Below are 17,802 nucleotides of genomic sequence, written 5' to 3'. Positions count from 1 at the left end.
GATAAAGGGAAGGTAGTGTATCGTCACAAACTGGACCTTATCAACGACACCTCAGGGAAGGCGACCTATGGAATGTTAACATTAACCTTAACTTGTTGACATTAAGTTGATTAATAAACTGTCACTGAATCCGCTTTGTGAATGCGGGCCTCGATACTCTTCACGGGTGTTCCCCTCAGGAACAGGGAATTATTTACTTTTTATATGTAGCCAGAAATAGACATAAATAGCATCATATTGCTGGATGGGAAAGACCTTTCCAATGAAATTCAAAACATATGAACTACCCCTGTGCGCATAAATGCTCCATATCGACGCCGTCGTGCTTACTGGTCGTACGTTGCTTTTTGACGTTCCGAGAATAACGCGTTTTAATGTTTGACCATGATTAAACAAGAACGAGAGCACGCAATGTAAACAATAACAAACACGTTTTATATGGTTGACCATTCTGTGCATTGTCCCGAAGTTAGGTTGAATTTGGTTGCCGAAGTCCCGAGTTGTAGCTACAAATGTTTACGGTAGTCTACCTTGTACGTGCGTCAAACGCTTTCTGACCTGAAATCCCTTTGGCCAATAGTCGCACCTACATCAATTTTCAGGCTGTGTCAAGATAGCACGACAAGATTGGAACTACTTTCATATGTAAAGTGTCAAAAATGCACGGTGTTTTTCCGGTTTTTGTTGAATACCTCAGGATTGAAATCAAATTTTGGGGATCTGTGAAGGTCAAAAGGTGAGGCATTGTGAGCTGCACAAAATGGCGTTCTTAACTCAATTTGGCACAAAATGCACGTACGACAAGTTAGCACGACAGCGACGATATGCATTTTCATCACTTTTGAGTTATTGATGCAGTTTGGGTCAAAATCGTGTGCTCTTTCAGTAGGGGAAATTCTCGTATGTTTGGCAGGTAAATCATTCGCTAGTACCTCCATACAATTTGCTAACTTTTACTATTTAAACAATTAATTTTGCAAAACTTTTGATAGAAACTTGCTTGCTCACTTCTTACTGAGCTATTTATCACTCGATTTCAGTAGAAAACGCTTTGAATGAACTGTAATTGAATGTCAAAGTGCTGACATGGCCACATTAGAGGCATGCTGTAATTAGATGCTGTTCGCTTACTTTGTACACACTTAGATTTTTTCTACCGAATTCGGTAAACCGATTTTTCAACTGCTGAACAGTTCGGTAAACTGAAAACTACCGAATTTGGTAAAATCTTACCGAAATTCGGTAATGAAGTTCATTATTGTTCATCTTACTACCGATTTTCGGTAAAATTTTGTTCATTTTGACAGATGGTTTACCGATCTAAACTTTACCGATTTTTCAACTACCGAATTCGATAAAAAAATCTAATTTGTAGCCTCATGTGTTGGACAAACTTGAACTGCGTTTTTTTCTCAGCTTACTGTTTTTGCATATGGACCATTTATGCGTACATGGGCAGTGAAGATCTGGCAACCCTGTCTCAAGTTATGACTACTTAAGTGATATCTGCGTACTATTTTGAAGCCGAATCCCTATTTTCTGTATGAAAACTAAGTCGGGATCCATTATTCAACCTATCACGCAGAAAAATAAGGAATGTTTGAATCAATAAAATATTTTGTTGATTCGTAAACCATCTTTTTTGTTGAATCAACGCTAAACGTTAAAGCAACTTTTTTCAAAACAATAAAAGACTTTTATGGAATTGAGAAAATCAAGCTTTGTTTCAACGCCAAATTTTTGTTGATTATATTCAACATTTTTTGTTGAAACAAGCCTAGCACAAGCTGATTCTACAAAACGTTTTTTTTTCATTTTTTTTTGCATATTTTGCTAAGAAATTATTAAAGGGGCCATTTGTCAGATTCGAGTGAATTTCACTCAAATCTTGGTGAATATCACTCAGTTTTCGATGATTTCTGAGTGAATTTGTTTACCGTTCGAAACTCGATCTCAGCCATTTGAGTGAAAATGCTGCCCGAATGCATAACGCAGCCCTTTGTTGTGCAGTGGATTGAAACAGAAATTCCAGCTTAAATCAGTAATTTGAGAGGGTCGGGTACTAGAGTACCCGAAAAATTCTTGATTCGAGCTGAAATTGCTCGAAAGACCTCCTATTTTTTTTAAATTAGAAGATCTGGCAACCCTTTCCCATGATTAGACTACTTGAGCGATAATTATGTTCGAAGTTTATTTTATAACTGTCGGCCATTATTGCCAGTACCAACCACTAGTTCTCTTCCTTTTGTCTACAAGGACTTCACTGCCTTGGGCTTCTAAGTGTGAGAAAGTATGGCACGGAGCGACGGCGCCGAACACCCATATTGACAAATAGATTTTTGAGGGCACCCGCCGCGGGATTCGTACCGGCGACCTCTGGATTGTGAGTTGTGAGTTGCTGGGGTTTCGGATTTCAAGTTAAAAGAAGCGACAACCTGTTTATGTTATTACATATTTAATTTATTTGTAATTTATTCATTACTTTTTCCCCACCTTTGGACCCTATACAATGTTAATTATATCTAGCATTTGATAGTTAGTACAGTTGTTTTTCTTCCATCATTTGTTTGGTTTTCCTCTTCTTTTTTGTTTGTCTCGTTACCTTTACTTGCGTGTTATGTTGTTTAACTCCGGTTTCTCGCTTTGGTTAGATGCCAGGATGAAAAGATGGTTTGATTTGTGTAATGTTATGTTTTGTTAATTTTTGTCAAATCAATTTTCACCTGGATTTTTGTTCTTTCTTGCCTTGCTCGCTCGTTTCAGTTTGTGTACGTGTATGTATGTGTGAGCGAGAGAGAGAGAGAGTGCGTTTGGTGACATTCTCTCGCGTGAGTGCGCCTTTTGTATATTTCTTTTTGCAACTCTTTCGCTGAGATACATTTCAGTGTGCTTTTTATCATTATTCTTGAGTCATCCCTTAAATTTCTTTACTTCATTATCACGGCTGTCTCTTTGAATCATCTCACTGATTTTTCCTTGGAATGACTGTTTGATCGTTTTCTGTTCTTGCCATTTTTCTCTTTCTGTCATTGTGTGGATCGTTTGTTGTTTTGTTTTTTTTTTCTCGAAAATTAAACATTCAGGTCTGGGACGTAGGGTTTTTGAATATAATGAGTTTTATTTTTTTTTTCTTCGTAACGGTTAATTGCTAACTTTTTCTTGCGTTGATCCATATTCGTAAACTGTTTTGTTTGGTTTGAATGATTTCCTTGTGTGTATTGTTTGATATTTTTTAAGTTTTGTTAAAGTAATATTTTATGTTATGTATGTTAATTGAATTTTCCTTGTCGTCTTTGTTAAAAACCTTAAAAAATCAATTTAAATATCCTTTCTTTTATTTTTATTACATATTATTCTTATATTTTCTTTAAAAATTGTATTTAAGGCCATTCCTGTTCTGAATTGTATGTCTTCTTGGAAAAGAAGAAGATAAAACGAAAGGTAGATGATAAATGAAGAGTTGACGAAACGAAAAGCTCTCAATAAAGATTTTTTTTCTCTTTTCAAAGTTTGTTCAGAAAGAAGAGTTTTGAGCTCGCTCAAACGAGAAACACAAACAGTGCTCTTGTGAAATAAAGAGTCGAACCGAAACGCAAAAGATGCCGTGTGTGTGTGAGACAGTGAGAGAAAAATTGAGAAACTGAAAAGCTAACAATTCAGAACAGTAGTTTCGATTAGGAGTTTTCTTCTATTAAAAATATAACAGTGCACAATAATTAAGTGATGCGACGTTCCAGTGCTGCCAGTCAAGCTAGGTGAGCAAAATTGCATTTTTTTTTACTTTTGAGAGGAAAACGGGGAAGGAGGTTAAAAGTTTCGGAAAAGCTCGTAATACTTTAGTTTTTTTTCAGTTATTTTATGGTAATGAATTGTAGAAGGCTAATTTTGAGTATGAGTTGGGGTGACTTGAGGTCAGTCATGTAATGTGCTTTTATTTGTGTACGTTAAACATGTGTGAAGAGTAACGGGGACTCTTTCTTTTGATGAAACCATTACACTCACTTCTACTCAGCGCTGGGCAGCCGCAGGCTGGAACGTCATAAAACTTATCGCAAAAATACGAAAGAAAACACGAGTGTCTTTAAAAATTCTAAACGTAAAAGGGAAAATAATCTTTGGAACAAATTCTAGCTTACAAAGAAAAACACGTTAATCACATTCATCATGAAAGATTCTCTTTTTTTCAGCTCCACTCTCTGCAAGCGGATTGAGATTCTGTTCAGCGCCTTATTATGCTGCTTGTCCGCTTAATATATTAATTTAGTTTATTACTTTCTTCTTCTTCCATCTTCTCCTCCTTTTTCTTTCTTTGTCTGCTGTTAAACCACTTTTTGATCTAGTACTATTACAATAATATATAAGATTTTCATAAAAAGTTTCAATATTATTTCCATTCTTGGTTTTTTTTCTCTTTACTTCAATATACTTTATCACTTTTTAAGAATAGATAAAAATATTTGTCAAAAATTTCCTCTTGTTCATATATCGTACAGTTAAAATTATTATCGAAATCATTTCAATTCTTTCAACAACAATGTACCGTCAGATAATTGAAAACATCTAAAGAAAGAGTGAAAAACCAAAATCAAATAAACAAACGCGTTAAAAGAAAGTGGAGGGGGGGTGGAGCGGGTGACTTATCGAGAAAGAGAGGGATTAAAAAGAGTAAAACAATAGAGAACATTGTGCACCATTAATACAAACGTAGAGATTTTGCTTTGTTTGTATTTGTTTGGGGTGTGTAGGTAGTAACCTCAAACCGAAGAACTTCCTTAAACTTGTCACTAATTCTGTGCAATTTCATAACTTTTACCTTAAACAAGTGTCACTGCGCTAGTGTTTATGTTTATGTAAGTGTATTTGTGTGTTGCTGCTTATTTTTTTCTTTTGACGGCGCTTTTACCTTGGTGTGTGTGTGTGTGTTCGTGCATATTCGATAATCACAAGAAAACAAAAGTTTGACTCAATTTGCTTTGTTTGCTGTTGACAGTTTTTCATGAAACATTTTCGCAACACTTTGGTGTGAAGAAGGGTGTCAGTGTTGGTGACATCGCGATAGAGAAATGACAGTTGCACTGCAAGGGGGAAGTGTTGCCAGCGGCGTGCGTTTTTTTGTCGTAGTGGTCGTGGTTGAAGAAACAGAGAAAAGTAAATTTCTGTTTGCTGAGAAGCGATTAAAGTGTGCTGGTGAGGGTGAGCTCGAGCCTAAAGTCGGATCGCGAGCGCGCGCGACCCGTGTTGCCAGAATTGTTGGTTGGTTTTATTCCCTTATTGTTTTGTTTAGTTATAAAAATATTTGACTAGGTAAGAGTCTCAGCTACGAGTTTGTAGATGTCGCTGAAGGCGTTTTTGGTAGAATTGTCATTTTCTTTATTTTTTTTTGCTTCTTTTGTTACTCATTTCATTCCGTTCTATATAAATTGATAACAGTTATCGTATTAAGATATTTGTGAGTTTGTTTTCTTTGTTTCTTTTTGCGATGTTTCATTACTTGCTTATGTCTTCTTGTTAGTTATATCGAATCTGGTACGTGTACAAACAAAACAAGTGAGATAGCGTAAGTTTAATTGCTTGTATTTGCCGTAGTAGATCAGCGTATGTTATTCTGCTCCGTTGACGAGTCGTTAAGCTAAAGGTCTTAAGGTCAAACTTTGCCTTGCTGCACGTCAACACTTAAAGTCTCGTTCCTTATTTTTTCGGTTCCAAACTCATGTGGTTATTGAATAGTTGTCGAAACTGTTCTGACATATGTTAAATTTGTTTAATTAACATCTTTCTATGATTTTGTTTTGTCTAGATATTACATTCCATTGTACTACATACGCTATAGCTAAATATTCACTGCTTATCAATTTTAATATTTTAGTATCATGTATCCAAACAAAATATATAATCATGTTTACCGCAACATATAATTTGTTTAATTAGAAATAAAGCATTAAAATAAATTAGCATTGGCTTTTAGAATAAATAAATAATTTAAATAATAAAATACATATCTTTGGTTAATTTTTTTCTTCAACAAATTTGACAGAACAGGACAGAAAAAGCCAAAACTTAAAATTAGAGCTAAAAAGAGGCCAGACCAAGCCGTTCAACCAACCCTCCCACCATTCACACCGCGCCGTCGTCAGTTCGAATCTCGAGGATCGGGAATTCTCGTTTTTTTTTTGTTCTTTTTCTTGTCATTCGGTGCGTAAAAAGGTGCTCGTTTGCGATCGCGCCCCGACAGTGTTGCCAGCGCGCCCTCGCTGTAAAGATGGTTGCAATTGATTGTCAAAATCACGAATTTCAGTTTCAAGGGTGGAGAAGCTCATAGTTTTTCTTTTGTTTGTTTTTCATTCTTTTAAATTTCGAAAGTTTTCGTCTTGAAGCGCGTGCGTGTGTGGGTGGGATTGCTTTTGTTTTGGGTTTGTTTAGAAGTGTGGTCTAGCCTCGGGACGGAAAACGAAGCGACAGCTTTTAAAAAGTAGTACGTGTGTTGTTTGTAGGTATGTGTGTGTGTATGTGTTATGTGTTTGTTTTTGACCGATTTCGGTGTTGATCTTAGCGTAATTAATCGAACAGATACATCAATATTTTCTTTTGTTTTTGCTTAACATGTTCACATTGTTTGCAGCGTATTATTTAATTGTTTTTTTTGTTACTTTAAGTGATATTTTTCTTCCTCTTTTGTTTCATCATAGTAGTTAATAAATGTATAGTTAATATATTATATTCTCGTCAGCTACTGTTAATAATATTTGCTTACATTTCATCAATAAATTTCTCTTCAATATGATCGGGCACGAAATTGATATGTTTGAATTGTTGATTTATCGTAACACTTTTTTTCCCATTGAATATTTTCTTTTATATCGTTAATTAGTCTAGCTTGCGTGTGTTTTTTTTGTTTGTTTATTTTTGGGGGATATTTTTTGTAGTTTTTCTGCTTTGTCTTTCTCACAAAACGGATGAATCAAAACCCAAAAGCCAGACAGATTTATGAAACTTAGCGTCGCAAAGATCAGCGGTATAGTCAACAAGTTGTGTGTAAAATAAAGCTAGAAGGCATTTAAAGTTTGATTAGTAAATCCGACACATTCACTAAACGCTAAAAAAGATCGTTCAAAAAACGCGCCTGTATGGAGGTTCTTAAAATTAGTTCCATTCATTTATACGGTGTTGTTTTTTTCTTGTTTTTTTGTTTGTCTCTGCTTGAAACGATTTCTTCCGGTTACTAAAAGTTACACCTACACTCACTAAGCCGTGTACATATAAACAAGTGAAAAATTTGTTGTTTGCTGAATTTTCCGGTCAGTTGTTTTAGTTGTTTTTCTTTTTTTGGGCTCAAACCTGACTCTCTTGTGATTGATCACAAAAAGTTTGTCAAGTTTGCTTTTTCTCTGTAAATTTTTGCGGCTTTGTTCAACATCCTTTTTTTTGCTAAGTCATTTATCACATATTTTATTACAATAACATTCATTCAAGCTACATATCCTACTGTTAATTCCAGATAGATGCTTTCGAAGCGTCTTGCTTACTTGACGCAACCGCCATTTTGCTTGCCGTTTTCAAATTTTGACAGTTTGCGAGTCTGATTTCACGCTACCTTATTGTTGATTGACCTTGGAAAGACTCTAAGTCAAATGTCAAATGTCAAAACAAAAAGAGATGAGCAAAACCATTGTTTTTTTGGTAGCAGTAACATAACCAAACTTTTAGACTCTCCCAGCGACGTTTGACGTGACGTTTGCTTAGAAGTGTCGACCAAATGAAAACAAATCACCGCATGTATCTGTCACGTGTTTGTTTACATTAGCGCCAAGGTTGCCAACTAGCAAGATTATACTTGAATTGCTAGAATTTTTAATAAATCAAAATTGAAACAAATGCATTTCTCTGTGATACTAATAAGAAATGATCGTAATAATCGGGATGTACTGTTTGTTTACAAATCCTTTCCGAAACTTTAACATGGTTTTGTTAGAAATTGTTTGACCGATCTAAAAGAACACCAAATAAGCTTTTTTTATTCAGCAAAAGTTGGTAGTCTGCATAGATTGAATCGAGTGCAGATGGCCAACTTTTCTGGGGTTTTTTGCCTCAATCAAGGCAGTTCAATGTAAATCATCATAAAGGTAACCCTTACTCTCACCCGCAAACTGTCAAATAAAGCACGCCGTTAAACGATCTACTGTTTTGTTTGACAGTTCAGCTATCCACCGTTAAACGGATAGCTGTCATCAAACAGCTTCAAAATGGTGTCTCATTTCCAACAAAAATGGCGATTACGTCAACCAAACAAACCATCCAACTCCGCATCTGACGTCTCCATTTTTCAGCTCGCTCGCTGTCAGCAGTAGGTCTCCTCGGCATGCAGTTGTTTGTTGCTTTAATTTGCTTAATTCTTGAGTCGTTAAATGTGTGTGTCACTTAAAGATTAGGGGGGGTTTTCCTTAAGCTAACTGTTTCCATGGTTTACGCCACGCTTAAAAGTTTAACCCAAAAGCTGATATGTATGAAATTTTGCTCCCACGCAAGGGCCGGGTAGGCGCCCTGATTGGTCAGCCTCGATGTTCTTTAGAGCCCTGGACCCCTGCGCAGGCCCGGAGTAAGATACAGATTGTCGTCTTGAGAACAAATCCGCACTCATCCGATTTAACTACACACTGTATTGGACGGAATGATTATTCGCTTCTTCTTGCTGATTTTTCTCTCTTCTCTACCTTGCCGGTTGTGGTACTCCGGACTCTTGCACGAGTTCCGGGCGTCACGCCTGCTACCTTGGGTCAGCGAACCCCTGGCGGGGTTGCTGAGCCCGCCTCGCTCCTCGCATTGTTCTTGCTGTTTCATTCTTCAGAAAGTTGTTGTGTCAATGTCAATGTCTATACGGAAATACTTAGAAGCCTAGGTTCACTCACTAAATCATACACCTAAATATAGTTTCACTACTTATTGCTATGTTCATGTGTTCATGCTTGTTTCAATGACAGTTTACAATAACGAAAGCCAAGCGGGGTCCGGACCTCTGCGGAAATCCGCCAGCTTCTCGACGTGGTTGATTTTGTTTGCTTCCAAGTGGTTCCTTGAGTGTTGTCCAATTTTACATTCCTTTGCTATGCTTTGGTATGATGTAGCTTCTGTGATTGAGAAATTTGTCTTAAAATTGTTTCCTCGCTTTTTTTTTGGGTAGGAACTTGTAAAATTCTTTGGTGTCCTCTAGTAGTATCTAATTGACGGTAACTGACACGAGCTTTGCTGGAGGCTTTCACAGATCCCGGACCACTGCTGGTCACTTTGTGAGATGTTACACGCTAAACAATGGTTACCTCTAGTGTAAGTTGTTGCATTAACTTTATATTTGTTTAATTTTTGGGATAAGGTTAAATTTGGTAAAGGGGGTAGTTGATTAATCCTCAGCTTAAGGTTGTGTGTGTGTGTGTTGTCTGTAAGATAGCCGCAAGCAAGCTTGTTTGCCAGCCAAAGTTGCAGCGCTACTACTTGAATCCCACCAGAATAGGCTAACGTTAGGGGGTTGTGTGAAATGAGTGATCTACAACACTGCCTACCTGCCGGACCTTTCCGTCGATGAACCTCGCGATCGTAGCATGCTCTGGGAGCATCGCCTACCGCGACCCTGCGTATCACTCGATATCTCTACCATGTGTTTTTTGAACCTTACAAATCTAGTACACGCGCGTTCAGTTTTACAAACTATCATTCTCGTTTCAGTTGATTTTTTTTTGCGTTACCTCTATATAAATCCCCTTGATATGTATGGATATTTTCATTTACAATAAACTGTTATTGCTTGTTGCCGTTGTCTTCTCTAAAAACTACCGTTGTTGTTGTTCTTCCTTGTGTTCGTAGTCTCGCAAAAATAAATGTAACGTCTTGAAACCCTAATCACATGTTTTGTTTTCTTCTATATATTTTCGTACCTTCATTCCTACACACATGCTTGCTCCTCCATCAAGGTAATTTTGTACGATCAACAAAAAGGGTTCTAAAAATACAACAATCAATCGAAAAATGGGGAAACTAAACGGTCAACAAAGTACTTCATTATTCAACGGTTAGGGCACATTTGGTTCTTCGTAATCAGCTGAATAATCCGGATGATCAGGTTCCATATCACATTCTCTCATTTTCTCCGACAAAAAAAAAACTTGTGACTTTGCGGTTTGTAAAAAAAAAGTAAAAACTTAGTAGATAACTCGTTCCACGCGGGCAGATCTGCTCTAGACAATGTCGACGAATCATGCTCGCGGAATGGCGGTGGCCGCCGCGGCAAACTGGTACAGCCCGTTGCCGTAGCCTAGCCCGGTAGATCCGTTAGTGCCGTAGGCGGGGGTTTGCAGATGTTGATGGGTTTGCTGTTGATGATGGTGTTGTTGCTGGTGTTGCTGCTGCTGCTGGGGTCAAGTTGTTGCCATTAGATACGTGTTGAGATCGGTTCGTTCACTCTTCTTCCCCAAATGGTGTTCCATTCTTGGCTCCATACCCGCTCCCCTAGAAAAAGGACGGTGGAAAAGGGTGGCGATTAGTGATCTTAGGTTGGGGTTTTGAAAATGGTTAAGCTATCAGACAAAGACAAAAACATTTAATGGATTTGGTTGATTTTGGATCTTTTTTTTTTTGTCGAAACAGAATGAAATGATCATGGAAGCTCTGGGTGATTATTCTATTTATGGTGTGACAATTTTCAGGTGATTCTAGATTGTGCAAATATTTAATTTACATGCAGTTTGGTTGTTAGAGTCATGCTAGTTGATATTTTACAACAATAGTGTGTGCTATGTGAGGGGACTATCCATAAACCACGTGGACACTTTTTTGGGAATCTGTTACCCCCCCCCCCCCCCCTTCATCGTGGACAATTGTCCATACAAAAAAAAAACTTTTTTGTATGGATCGTGGACAATCGCCATTATTTTATTATTGTATATGGCAGGCCAATTATCAAAAATGTGCATATTGTAACACAATGATCTCTGAGCTCTTATCGCCGAAGTAAAAAAAATATACATTTTAACAAATGCCTTATGACAAGTAAAAAAAGTGTCACAAAGTTATTGAATAAATAAACTTTAATTATTGAAGAAATTTAAGGAAAAAAATCTAAGGAAAATGTATCTTTTAAATCCCGTGAATTTCTGGGATTCAACTGAATAAAAATTAACAAAATAAAAACAACAGGTTTGCTTGATGTGAGTGAGAATTCATAGAGGGGTTAATATCTGTTTCCTGGAATGATGCAGAAAACCCCTTTTTACCCTTTTAAGAAATATTTGAAAGATTTGCCTTCGGTATTTGCTCCTTGTATTACTATCATTCTCTAATGAAGAATTCTCTGCTTATTCGCAAATCAATTTTTCTTTTATAATATTCGTTAAGGAAGAAACCTTGTCCATTTATTCCATCATTAGTTTTTGCAAACAATTTCGATTTTAGTTTCAAATCTGTACGACCATTCGTTTGGTATTATCCAAAAATCTTTTTTTTTTTTCAAATATTCAATATCTAAAAAATCTAAAACTCAAAACACGTTTTGTTGTAATTTTATTTTTAGTAAGATACGGTAAAATTAAAACAGAACAATTCTCTGAATCTTCGGATAACGATTATATTTTGAAGTTTTTGATTTAACCCTCTACTGCCCAAATTTTTTTCGATTTTTTTATTTTTCCCGTGTTCAGGAGGTCATTTTGAGCCACTTTTGTTCTACGAAAAACTTTTCTTCTCTTGTTTTATGTTTTTCTTGTTTCATTTTTAGTATTTTAATTTGCATTTATCTTGTTAAGTTAATGTTTGTTTTTGGTAGTATTTGGCCTATTCTACCACCTCCTATCATTACATTTTGCCTATCTAATTCTTTCATGTTTTTACAGTCACTTTTTCAAGTTTTTGCTTGTTTTTCACATTTTCTGCTTTAAAATGGCACCATTATCATTTAAGTTATAAAAAAATTGCGTAGAGGCATAGTGTGGGATACTTGAAAAATTACTGCATACTTTTTTTACTTAAAATAAAGAAAATGTTAGTAAAAAACACAACCAAAGTCGACCCCTAAAAACTGACATTTTTAAAAACATTGGCAAAGTCTCATAAAACAAGTAAAACTTCCAACCCATAAATTTTCTTAAATTTTAAGAAATCTTCTTTCCAATGCTTCTTCATCCAATGCAAACATTGGTTAAAAATTTAATTTTTGGCTATTTTTTAAATCGAAACCCGTCTTAAGGCGGGGTTGAGTTGTAAAGGGTTAAATGAAGCATTGTGTGAACCTTATCTATAACCAAAAAAAGTCGTAACAAGTTCATACATGTTTTCATACAATTTTGGCAAAAATGCTATTAAAATATTCAAAAATCTTTATCTATAGAACAGATATTTTTTGCAAAATAAAAATACTTAAGGCCTTTTTAAAGTAGACCTGAAAAAAAAAATCAAAAATATAAAAATGATAATTTCGGTTGATTTTTTAAAAGTTGGCAACACTGCAAAATAAATGTTGGCCAACTTTTGTCGTAGCTGTTGCATTAAAGATATACAAAAATTTAAATTTTCGAACATTGTTAGGGGAATCTAACTCCATCGTGTCTCTTATGTTGCCAAATAAGCAATTAGACGTTCAATTAAGTAATTAGAGCCGGAACTACGAAAAAATCTGTACAATAGAAATAATATCTAGTAGTGGGAGAGGGGGTAATATGCACCCCCGGGGCAAAATGCACCCCCTGCATTTCTCGATATTAGGAAGAATTTTCTGGGGAAAAAAACCATAGAAATTGGAAGCTTAACATTGTAAAACTATACTAAAAAAGTTTGAGCATGTTATGATAAAAACAGCCAAAGTTATTTGCAATACTTTAAAATGTTATGTTTTGATCAAATTTTTATTGAACTTCCAATATGATTTTTGGACAATATAAAAGCCATTTATTGATATTGTAAGTGTTTGTTTTTATAGTTTTTACCACAATCTTCATTATTCTATAGATAGATGGGTTCAAAATCATTAAAAAATGTATTTTTAATAGAATTTTATTTAATAACCGTGGTCGGGGCAAAATGCACCGCTGTGATGTTCCTTTATAAAAAAGCGGTGTCATCTAGTGGTGACTAGTGAAAACTGATTTTACCCGGTGCATTTTGCCCCATTGTTGTGGTGCATTTTGCCCCGTTGTTGTAGTGCATTTTGCCCCAATGTTGTGGTGCATATTGCCCCGCATGATTGTTTGGAATGAATCAAAAATATTTTTAGAAATATGCATTTTTAAACAATTTTGAGGGGTTTTCAAGACTTTTTACACATGGGTGACGAAGAATAATAGTTGTTTTAGAACATCTAACAAAATTCTTCCACAGAATTGATGTTATGGTTGAGAAATCACAGTTTTCTCTTAGGGGTGCAGAAAAGTGAGAAAATTGTAAGTAGTCTACATAAGCTTGACGAATAAAAAAAATTAATTACTTAGACGTTCAATTTCAGCTCATAAAAAGCGTTTTCAACAGTAAACTAGTGATAAATAGCTCAATAGGAAGTGTGCAAGCGAGTTTTTACCAACAGTTTTATAAATAAACTTGTTTAATTAGTGAAAATCAGCTAATTGGATGGAGTTAGGAGTGACTGCTTAACCTGCCAAATAAACGAAATGATCCCCTATTTTGCGCAATTTTTTGTTTGCGAAAAGTTCAACTTTGAAAAGGTTTTTTTTCAGAGGTTTCAATTATTTTCTGAAAAGTTTTAAGCAATACCTACAACTTTTTTTTTACAATCCAATTAGAACATTTTTTTCTCAAAATGCCTATATTTGAATTTCGGTTGCCAAAAATGTAGAAGACTTGTATGGAGGAAACAAACCAATCTAATAAAAAAGCACTTGAATGTGTTTCAATGTTTTTTTAAGAACATTGAGCCCTAATATAATTTTAGTTATCATATATTCAATTTCATTGGAACTTGTTTTTTCTAAATACCATGTAAATCAATTATTATTCTAACTTTTTTTTCTCTAAAAGCCAAGAAGTTCATATTTTGTTTTCAAAACAAAACACTCTTAAACTTAACGTTAAGTTGTTGTTTTTCTTCGAATAATGTTGGAGTTTTTAAAGAAAGCTTAAAATACCATGTTGAAAAATTTTGACAAAAATAAAATGTATCGTTTAGGTCAGTTCTTTAAATATGATCACAGACAAACCGTATTTTTTTTAAACATGTTCAACGATATATTATAGCCATTGATGTCAACCATCGCGACGCTCATTTTTGGTTCGCGGCGCATTTTTCGTTTGTGATGCTTTTCAGTTACGGAATTTGGCAAAGTTGTGTATGAAGGACTTGTAGAACCCACCAAATCGTACAACTTTGCTGAACATAGTGTTGATTTTTGATGAATACAAAAAAAGTAACAACCAAAAATGCGTTAGGCAAACGAAAGCATCGCGAACCATTGGTCCTAAGGTCTGAAATCTTCTTGTAACTTTTTGCGTATGAATTTTACAGCTATACAATGTTCTGAAGAAATGTTGCTGTTGGTGAGTTCTACAAGTGCTTCGAACACCATTTTGTCGAATTCCGTAACTGAAAGGAACCACAAACAAAAAATATGCCGCGAACCAAAAATGAGCGTCGCGATGGTTGACATCACTGATTATAGCCCATGCTAGGAAATTCAAAATGGTAGCATATTTATGTTTACAAAAAAAAAGTTTTGATCTCACAATTTAAAGAATCATTTTCAGCCTTTATATGCCCTTTTAAATAAAAAAATAAACTTTTTAGCGTTTTTAATGCATTGAACTTAAGAACCGCAGATATATAGCAAATTTAGAAATTGTAATTTGATACTTTTTACTCCAAAATTGTGCAAATAAGCTTGAAAATCCCAGTTTTGGGCTATGATTACTTTTTTTTATTTCCCTGAATCCAAGGAATTTTCCGGGAATTTCAAAATTAGTTTCCCCTTTTCCCGAGAGGTGGGATAAAGTGTTCCCAAATTGACCATTTTTTATAACTGGTCAAAATCACATTTAAAATTATATAATTCACATATATTTTTTGCTCTCAAAATTAGGTAATTACAAGAAATTTAATATCAACTTTCCCATCACTGACTAAATAGATAGTAGACAATTTCGTCAGTGATGGGAAAGTTGATATTAAATTTGGTGTTTTTACCTAATTTTGAGAGTTTGGTGTTTTAACCTAATTTTGAGAGCAAAAAATGTCTGGATTATATAATTTTAAATGTTATTTTGATCAGTTGTCAAAAATAGTCAATTTGGGAACACTTTTTCCCCCCTCTATACTGCCGTTCTACGCATAATTGTCCCATGTTCAAAAAAGGGCAACTGAGAAAAACGCGATTGAAATTTTTTGATCGATTTCTGTGTTTCTACGCATAATTGTCCCGTGGGTCCCTATTCGCCCTATATGTCCCTAATCACCCCGGTTAACATTTTATCACCCTTATTTGTAATCCTCTTACAGCTAAACAGGTACACAAGATGAAATGCTTCTTAAAACTCATGATTTCGTGATAGAAAATACTTGGTGGGACAATTATGCGTAGAAGTTCAACGATGGGACAAACAGACTTGGTGTTGTTTTCAATGATTTTCTGAACAAAGTACTAGATTTTATGTGTTTTTCTGAAAATATACGTAAAATTAAGCTTAAAAATGATAAAAAGTCAGAATCGTCCAAAAATGACATGGGACAATTATGCGTAGAACGGCAGTATAAACGTGTTAAAATGTTCAGTCAAGCATCTATTTAAGTGCTTCAAAGTTATTTGGTTTGGTTTTGACTTTGATAAGCTTAGCTTTCGATGTAAACCTATGTTGGAGTGAGTGATTTGCTTACATTGAAAGTTAAACCTTTTTGAAACAAAAACATTGCTGTTTAGATACTAAAGTGCTTGTTACGTATTATCAATATCTAACATCTATCTATAAACTACGGACAGTTAAATGTTTGTTCTAATAGAAATCCAGCGGGCACGGATAGTTTGTGAAAGGGGAAAAGAAACAAGAAAGGTGGAAAAGTGGGGCAGGTGTGGAGCTAAAGCGTTTCTTGGTTTCAGGACACATACTTCTCTCTGCTGCATGTGCAGGTGGTAAAAGTGGTGGGACGGTGCGTCGGCGGCCATCTTGGACTTGGCGAACTCGATCCGCATCGCGCCCCGGTCCGACGAGAGCAGGAACTTGCCCTGGAGGGCGCTCATGGCGGCCGCCGCCGTGGCCACGTCCTTGAACTCGACGAACGCAACCGGCACGGTGGTGGTGGTGGCTGCGGCGGCCATGTTGTTGTTGATAAAGTTGGCGATGTTGTTGTTGTTGACGGCGGCATGGTAGTGGTTACCAGCAGCAGCAGCGTTAGCGTTCATAGTGGGAGTAGTAGTAGTATTGGTAGCAGCGATGGAGGTGCCCTTACTGTGCATACGGAGGCGACTAAAGCCAGGCAGACTGTTGATTGGTTGATTTTTGGGGTTGATTTTGGTTGATTGGTTGGTTGGTGGTTGGTGGTGATGATGGGTGGTAGTTGCAGGAGAGCAGTTTTTTGTTTTGTTTGTTTGTTTTGGTTTGATAGGGTGGTGAGCAGAGTGTTGAAACATGACAAATAGATAAATACAAGATACATTCTTTAGAACAGGTGCAGTTTTGAACAGTCAATCTTAAAGTAAATATATATGGTTATATAATTGGATGCAGCTAGAGGGTTTTGGGGGTAACTTTGCAAACTTAAGGTAAATTGGGGATAGGAGCGTAGGAACAAATATATTGCTTTTTGGTGAGGGAAGTAACTGCTAAACAGGGAGTGCGTACAAGGTGCAGAATTCTATTTTGTTTTTATTGAGCTCGGTTATGACAATGACGATGATGACAATGGTGGCGAATTAGGTGGGAGAGTGAATGTTTAATATAAACGCTTTTCGTTGGAATTCTTGAAAATCTCTAATGTTTTTCTTTCATGGAGACTGAAGACGGAAGAGGAACACCGGAAAGAAACAAATTTAATTACGCCCCTGCTATGGTATCTGAAGCGCTCGGATCTTGTTTTGTTAGCGACGTTTACGACGAAACGAGATTAGGGCATCGCTGGAGCGCTTCTATTAAAGTTTTTCCCGGAACAGCTTTGCTAATTTAAACATCTTGGGGGAAACATTACGTCGGCTTTGATTATCTTGTTTTGGCAAGTACACTGAATGGAAACATTAAAATTAATCCGAGCTTCCGAGGACCGCGAAAGGAACAGAAGGTAGTAAACCGATTCGCGGCTGGAATCCAATAAATCAAAGAAACTCGACCCTGCAGCAAGGATTATCTCCGTCGGAATCGCGCCGAAAGCCGTTTAAACCAAACCCCCTGGGAGTGAGTTGGATCTCGTGGGAAACGCAACGAAAAAAAAAAAAAACAAAAGGAAACGTCAGGATTGGATCAGGGAACGGGATGGAAAGTGAAACAACGGGGTTCGGAGGCGGGACTCACCTAGCGAATATCTCTTTGAGCTCGTGCTCGGACACGAACTGGCCCAGGTTAGCAACAAACAGGGTCGAACAGGGGGCATTGGCCGCGAGGGGCGGATTCGGGGCCGGGTTGCCACCGGTGCTGCCAACCGGGCTCGCCAGCGCCGGGCTCGGTAAAAAATGGTTCGCTGGCAGCCCGGCCGACACGTGCATAGACGCCGGATGTATTGCTGACGGGTGTGGCATTTGCATTTGTTGCTAGAACGAGTATAACAAACACATAAAACAGAGATAGAGAGGGTTTTTTTTTGTTCCGGGGAAACTGGCAACACTGGCCGGGCTTTCA

At 36.5% G+C, this 17,802-nt stretch overlaps 1 protein-coding gene across 1 annotated transcript in view; it reads right to left on the bottom strand.

Annotated features, from left to right (window-relative positions):
* Positions 1-6,631: 6,631 nt before the first annotated feature.
* LOC120413993 (protein couch potato) overlaps positions 6,632-17,802 on the bottom strand; it is a 363,237-nt gene continuing 352,066 nt past the window's right edge. Inside the window, exons 7-9 of the mRNA XM_039575002.2 lie at positions 17,479-17,714; positions 16,083-16,455; positions 6,632-10,494 (exon numbers count right to left, since the gene is read on the bottom strand). Coding sequence (XP_039430936.1) covers positions 10,444-10,494; positions 16,083-16,455; positions 17,479-17,714 — 660 coding nt within the window. The 3' untranslated portion in view covers positions 6,632-10,443. The remainder of the gene's footprint in view (positions 10,495-16,082; positions 16,456-17,478; positions 17,715-17,802) is intronic.

This window comes from Culex pipiens, chromosome 3 (assembly GCF_016801865.2).
Source record: "Culex pipiens pallens isolate TS chromosome 3, TS_CPP_V2, whole genome shotgun sequence".
Lineage (NCBI taxonomy): Eukaryota > Metazoa > Arthropoda > Insecta > Diptera > Culicidae > Culex > Culex pipiens.
Note: the sequence above shows the minus strand (reverse complement) of the source record. Positions and strands in the feature narration are given on the sequence as shown.